The 6,954-nt window shown below is 66.2% G+C and overlaps 1 protein-coding gene across 1 annotated transcript in view; it reads left to right on the top strand.

The window, feature by feature from the left end:
• Nucleotides 1-1,746, top strand: part of USP19 (ubiquitin specific peptidase 19) — a 48,095-nt gene extending 46,349 nt beyond the window's left edge. The window contains exon 25 of the mRNA XM_078853530.1: nucleotides 835-1,746. Coding sequence (XP_078709656.1) covers nucleotides 835-975 — 141 coding nt within the window. The 3' untranslated portion in view covers nucleotides 976-1,746. The remainder of the gene's footprint in view (nucleotides 1-834) is intronic.
• Nucleotides 1,747-6,954: the final 5,208 nt, after the last annotated feature.

Genomic DNA, 6,954 nt, shown 5'->3' on the forward strand with positions numbered 1-6,954 from the left:
ACAGTACTGGCCTGGCTGTTCAGAGTGTGCCCCCTGCTGGGGGCGTGCTGCGATGATGGCTCTGTGTGCCTGAGCCCCTCCTCTGCTGGAGGGTACTGCCCTCCTGCAGTGCTGGCTGGCTCCGTCTGTGTACCACCCCCTCCTGGGAAGCACTGCTGGCACGGACTGCCTAGGCACGACCCTCCCATTGTCTGCGGTACCCTGTGCTGCTGAACCCCCTGCGGGGGGCCCCAATGCAGGAGCAGGGCTCCCTGGCGCACTCACCATTGCCTCAGACTCTGGAGGGGCGCGGGGAGGCGTGGCTGCAGCTCTGGGCTGTCGCGCTCCAGCTAAAGCTGGCCTAGGCTGCCCGGTCTGTGCCCGCAGGAGAGCACGGGCCTGGCCCTGGCGGCAGCTCTTCTGCCCAGGGCATCCTGGCCCAGCCGCCCCCGCCGGGGTGCAGAGGGTTCTGCTGCTCGCTCAGGCGCTGGAGGAAGCTGTTGGAGTGGGAAGGGGCCGGGAGTTGCTGCTGGGTCCGGGTCCCTCAGCGCTGCTGCTGGGTCCTTGCCATGCCCTTGGGCCGCCGGCTGCTGTCGGCACTCAGGGCTCACTGCTCCAGCCTGCCGCCCATGCCCCCATATGTGCTGGGGCTGTGCTCTGAGCCCCACAGGGGCGCTCACCCTCCTCGTAACGCCGCTGCCCAGGGCCCTTGGCCTCACGGCTGGGGGAAGATAGGAGCCAGCTGGGTTCTGTCCCCAGGCCAGGGGGGCTGTGCTCGCTGCACCATGGGCATGCAGGTGGGGAGGGCAGGGCAGGGCAGGGCTGCCCCCTCTGACCTCCTTGTTCTGTTTGCAGGGCATGAACCCCGTGTCGTTCGGCTCCAGCGTCGCCCCGGAAGGAGGCCCCCCACTACCCCCCGCTGGGCTCCCGGATCACTTTGCCAGCCCCGTCGAGCGCCCCTCCCCGTCCTACAGCAACATGGAGGAAGTCGACTGAGGCGCTGCTGGGGGGGCCATTCTGTGGCTTTCCCCCTCCTGCCCCGGGCGGGGGTCCCTGCCCCTCAAGCCGGCCCTGCCATGGCCCCTTCTCAAGCACTTTCTGCTCAATCCCGCAAGCTGCCCTGCTGGGTAACGGTTTCATTGGCTGCCAGGCGGGGTGGGCGGGCGGGGGGGGGGAGGGGAAGGAGGGCCTGGGGCTCCTTGCTGGGGATCACCTGTCCTCAACCCTCAGCCTGAAGGCCAAAGGGGGCCAGAACCTGCTGCTCCTTGGTGGGGCTGGGGCTCTTCCCCCTTCCCCAGGGCCTGGCAGCTCCCTGGCATGGTAGTTGGCAGGGTGGGTGTGGGGCAGCCTGGGCACTGCCCTTAAGGGCAGGCTCCTGCTGCTGGCCTGGGGCCTAGGCAGGGCCTGCCTAGGGGGCTTTGCCCGCTCTCCATGGTGCCCGTGCAGCAGTGGGAGCCTGGCACCGGGGAGGGGGGGTTGCAAAACGGCCCTGCTGCAGTTCTGCCAGTCCAGGCTGGGCAGGGTAAGAGGAAGGCACGTGCCCCTGGGACAGCCTGACTGGGTACCTGCTCCGCCCCAAGCCCCGCAGCCCCTCCCCCAGGCGTGTGCCCCCCTCCCCATTCTCCTGTGCATTGGCCCCTTCTCTTCGGCCCTTGGCACCCGACTGCTGCTGTCTCCCTCGATTCTCCCCCAGGCAGAGCCACTGCTCCCCCTCACTTTGTATAAAGTTGGTGTTTGTCTTGAGTCATTAAATTCTACTGAACTCTGCCCGGGGCTGTGGTGCCCATGTGTGGGGCGCTGGGCCCTGGCCGCCGAAGGGGGGTGCTGCCCTGGTCCTCTGCCAACCCGGAATCGCAGTGAAACGCCCTCGTGCACTGCAACGGGCCAGGCCCGAGTCGGGCAGCAGAGGGCCGGGCGTGGGCGCAGCGATGGAGTCCTGCAGAGCCGCTTCTAGCTGCGGACCGTTTTCCCCGGGCTCTGGAGAGCAGCAGGAGTGGGGCTTGGGCTGGGGTAGGGGCGGGGGGCTTGCAGGAAGAGTAAGGCTTGGGCTGGGATGTAGGGGGGCAGGCCAGGAGTGCGCCCTGGCTGGGGGAGAGGGGTAGGCAGTGCTGGGCTCCAGGGTGTGAGGAGTGGGGCCGGGGTTGGGCTAGCGGGGGGGGCAGGGCAGGAGGAGGGGGCTGGGCTAGTGGGTGCTTGCCCCCCACACTTTCACAGCTGCCGCTGGGTCTTGGGGCCCGGGCACAGCGATGGCTCCAGCCAGGCTCTGTCAGTGGGGCACGGCGCCAGACCCCCACGGGTGGACCGAGCTGGGCCAGCCCCAGCTGCCGCCAGAGGTTCTTCCACTTCGAGTGCTTCGGGGATTGTTTTGGAGCCCTCAGCTTGGGCTGGGGGAAGGGGGCAGGAGCCGAGGGCCAGGTCAGGTGCTGTGGCCCCTTCCATGAGCAGCCGAGGGCAGGAAGGGCCATACACCCTGCGAGCAGCCCTGGGGCAGGGACAGCCTGGCCCGGCACCCATCACCCTGGCCTCGGGCCTGGTTCCGCCTCACCAGCCCTGAGGTGGAGGCTCATGGGATTCGCCATGTCACACTGGGCACAGGGCAGGAAAAGGGGCTCCCCCTCCAAGTCACCTGGGGGGGGCTGGGCCGGGCTGTGATGTCCCTTCCGAGCCCCCCTGTGTAAATCCCCCCCACGCCGGGTCTGCTCCCTGCCAAGGTGGCCTGTCAGTGCAGGGGGCCCCGGTTGCTGCCCAGGTTTGCTCCAGCCCCCCTGTGGGCTGGCCGCACGCAGGCCTCTGGCATCCCCAGCTGGGAGGGGTCTGGACCCATGGTGCCCAGGGCATCCCCTGCGGGTGGGGCTGCTGTATGAATTCGGGCACTGGACGGGGTGGGGTGGTGGGGTTGCCGGACTTGGTCCTGCCCAGGGCAGTGGGTGCTCACAGGGCACTGAGCCAGCCGGGGCAGGAGCGAGCCATCGCCACCCCCTTGGTGGGGCCCATGGGCCCCATGAACATCCCCATCCCCGAGCGGGAGATCTGGACCCACCAGCTGGATTTCATCATGTCCTGCATGGGCTTTGCCATGGGTCTGGGCAACACCTGGCGCTTCCCCTACCTATGCCACAAGAATGCAGATGTGGGGGGCAGGAGGAGGTGGAGAGCTGGGTATTTCTCCCAGCCGGGCAGGTCTGGGGGCTGCCCAGGCACCTGGTGTGGGAAGCGAGCAGTCCCCCATGCACTGTAGGCCCATGCAGAAGGGGGTCCCTGGGTCCTTGCAGGGTTTGCACCCCACAGCTCTGAGCTCCCCTGCAAAGCTGGCCCCACGTGTGGCTCTAATCCTCACAGAGACCACTTAGCGCCTTTCGTCAGTTGATCTTGGAGCCCCTCGCAATCGGCAGTGCCTGCGGCCTCCCACCCGTTCCCTGGGAGGGGAACTGAGGCACAGCGAGGCAAAGGGACTGGCCCACACTCACAGGAGTCAGGAGCATCTGCCACGTCTTAGGCCTGGATCCTAAGCCCCACGCCAGCCTTCCCCGCGCCCCACTGGCTGGTGGGCTCAGGACTCCAGCTCAGCAGCACGAGGCTGCCCCAGTCCTTCGATGGGAGACCCACGGAGAGCAGGGGGCTGCAGGGAGCAGTGGAGATGGTGGAAGCCATTAGGGGGTGTCCCTGGCAGTCATCGCTGAGCCTGAGGCCCCACTGCCATGCTGGGGGCCTGTGCTGCGGGGAGCGGGCAGCAGGGGGCGCTCTCCCCTGGCAGGCAGGGCTGGCCCCATGGCGGTGCTAGGGGGGGCTGTGCTGCAGGGAGCGGGCAGCAGGGGGCGCTCTCCCCTGGCAGGCAGGGCTGGCCCCATGGCGGTGCTAGGGGGCGCTGTGCTGCGGGGAGCAGGCAGCAGGGGGCGCTCTCCCCTGGCAGGCAGGGCTGGCCCCATGGCGGTGCTAGGGGGGCCTGTGCTGCGGGGAGTGGGCAGCAGGGGGCGCTCTCCCCTGGCAGGCAGGGCTGGCCCATGGCGGTGCTAGGGGGCGCTGTGCTGCGGGGAGCGGGGCAGCAGGGGGCAGCAGGGGGCGCTGTCCCCTGGCAGGCAGGGCTGGCCCATGGCGGTGCTAGGGGGCGCTGTGCTGCGGGGAGCGGGCAGCAGGGGGCGCTCTCCCCTGGCAGGCAGGGCTGGCCCCATGGCGGTGCTAGGGGGCGCTGTGCTGCGCGGAGCGGGCAGCGGGGGGTGCTCTCTCCTGGCAGGCAGGGCTGGCCCCATGGCGGTGCTAGGGGGGGCTGTGCTGCGGGGAGCGGGCAGCAGGGGGCGCTGTCCCCTGGCTGGCAGGGCTGGCCCCATGGCGGTGCTAGGGGGCGCTGTGCTGTGGGGAGCGGGGCAGCAGGGGGCAGCAGGGGGTGCTCTCCCCTGGCAGGCAGGGCTGGCCCATGGCGGTGCTAGGGCGGGCTGTGCTGCAGGGAGCGGGAGTCAGCAGGGGGCGCTCTCCCCTGGCTGGCAGGGCTGGCCCCATGGCGGTGCTTGGGGGCGCTGTGCTGCGGGGAGCGGGGCAGTAGGGGGCAGCAGGGGGCGCTGTCCCCTGGCAGGCAGGGCTGGCCCCATGGCAGTGCTAGGGGGCGCTGTGCTGCGCGGAGCGGGAGTCAGCAGGGGGCGCTCTCTCCTGGCAGGCAGGGCTGGCCCATGGCGGTGCTGGGGGGGGGCTGTCTTGCGGGGAGCGGGCAGCAGGAGGCGCTCTCCCTTAGCAATTTGTCCTGAATTGATACTCTCAGTTGTGTCCGCCAGAGGCAGCGTCCTTACACCCTCCAGGATTATGTGGCCGGGGTCGATGTTAATGGAAGTGCCAATGGTCTCGCTGATGCTTTATCACAGAAAGGGGGCCCTGAACATCCCCAGGTCACTGGCTGAAGTGGCTCCCACATAGTTCAGTCTCGAAGGGGGAAGAGATGTGATGGAGTGGGAGTTTTTCATAATATTTTGTATGACGACTCTGTGTCCGATGAAGTGAGCTGTAGCTCACAAAAGCTCATGCTCAAATAAATTGGTTAGTCTCTAAGGTGCCACTAGTACTCCTTTTCTTTTTGTGTGTGCATCAGTTTCCCATTGTGACGAAGCGGGACTGTTCTTAACGTTTCCTCTGAATAGTGTGGGGGGCGCCTCAGTTTCCCCTAGGCAGTTCTTAAGTATCTAGGGGGTGGGATAAGGGTGTATGATCACTGCAGAGCCCTGGAGGGCAGGTGTGTGCAGGGGTCTGGACACAGACAATGGCCGACACCCTGTTTCCTGGCACCTGATGGCCTGGGCCCTTCCCCCCTGCAAGGTGAGAGCTAAAGGGTTGGAGAACAAAGGAATCCGGTGACCTCCTGGCCCGGGAAAGGGACAAAGCCCAGAGGAGGAGGGGCTGGAGGGAGTTTCAGTTTGGGGTTGGCTGGGGACATGGAGTGAAGAGCAGATGTGGTTGTGTGGCTCACTGCCCCCCAAAATGGACCCAGCTGAGGGGTCCTGTTCTCTGCACCTACAAGCTCTGTGTTAGACCATGTTCCTGTCGTCTAATAAACCTTCTGTTTTACTGGCTGGCTGAGAGTCACGTCTGACTGCGGAGTTGGGGGGCAGGACCCACTGGGCCCCCCAGGACCCCACCTGGGCAGACTCGCTGTGGGAAGCGCACGGAGGGGCGGGGGATGCTGAATTCTCCGAGGTCAGACCCAGGAAGGGGGAAGCCAGGTGAGCTGTGTGTCCTGCAGACAGGCTGCTCCCAGAGAGGAGACATCTCCAGAGTCCTGCCTGGCTTCATGGGGAGCAGTTCCAGAGCATCGCCCGGGGACGCCGTGATAACTGGTGGCAGAGGTGGGATCTATTGCACTCCGTGGATGGCGCTTCCTGCAGTAAGTGACGGGGGAGCAGTAAAACGAAGGGGGATTGACGAAGACCAGGCGTGCTGAAGGCTCAGGGGAGCAGTTTCGGGGGGCGGTTAACCCCTGGGAGTGTGTGAGCAGCGAGAAGGACTGTGCAGTAATGGGGTCCCCCTGGGGACTGCGGTGAGCAGTCTCAGGGGCGGAGGAGTCTGCAGCTCGACCCTGGCAAAGAGGTGGTGACCTCGAGAAGGGCACGCTAGGGGTTCTCCCTGGAAACCGTGGGGAGCTGAGAACACACGGGCCTGTGAGTCCACAACAACCTGGGAAGAGCGGAGTGATGGCCTGTCACCGTCTGCTGAAGAAGGACATTGTAACCCTGTGCAGAAAGAGAGGGTTGAGCGTTGGAAAGTTCACCAAAGCAGAGTTAATCGTGCAGCTGGAGGAGGATGACCGCTCTAAGGAACAGATTCCTGACCCCAACTGGGGCTATAGCAGGATCTGGGAGCAGCTGGAGTGGGAGCCAGGCATCGCCAAGACTCCTGTCCCCGACCAGACGGGGGTCTTCACGATCGGGTTCCCCATCCGGGGATCGGAGACGGACGGGATTGGAGCTGAGTCCGAGGGAGCAAGAGGACTGTGAGAGACAGCGAGAGCCCGAGAAAGAGCTGCAGAAGCAGCAGCAGCATGAACTGGCGGTGGGGGAGCGGAGAGGCCTAGGGGACCTCCCCGGGGTGAGTGGGGATAGACCCCGGGGGGCCAGTTCCGCAGGGAACCTCGAGACTAAATTGCTGCCCCTAGTTAAGGGGGGCGGGGTGGATGCCCACCTCACTGCCTTTGAGCAGGCTGGCGATTTGAACCAGGGGGACCCTGCGGAAAAGCCCCGGTGTCTAGCTCCCTTGCTGGGTCCCAAGGCCATAGACTCCGTCAGCCAGATGGGTGGGGAGGTGGACAGGCTCCCACTCCTGACCCCAACCTATATGTCTGTGTGGAGTTTCCTTGGGCCAGGCCCCTCGGACCCTCAGTGGGAGCGTAAGGGGATGGTCAATGGGGAGACATTCCTGGGGTGGCGAGATCCTGGATCAGAGAGAACTGGTGTCAGGCTCTGGGTGGTGCAGCCTCAGATGCTGAGGGGCTGTGTGAGC

The sequence above is a fragment of the Lepidochelys kempii genome, chromosome 7, assembly GCF_965140285.1.
Source record: "Lepidochelys kempii isolate rLepKem1 chromosome 7, rLepKem1.hap1, whole genome shotgun sequence".
Lineage (NCBI taxonomy): Eukaryota > Metazoa > Chordata > Testudines > Cheloniidae > Lepidochelys > Lepidochelys kempii.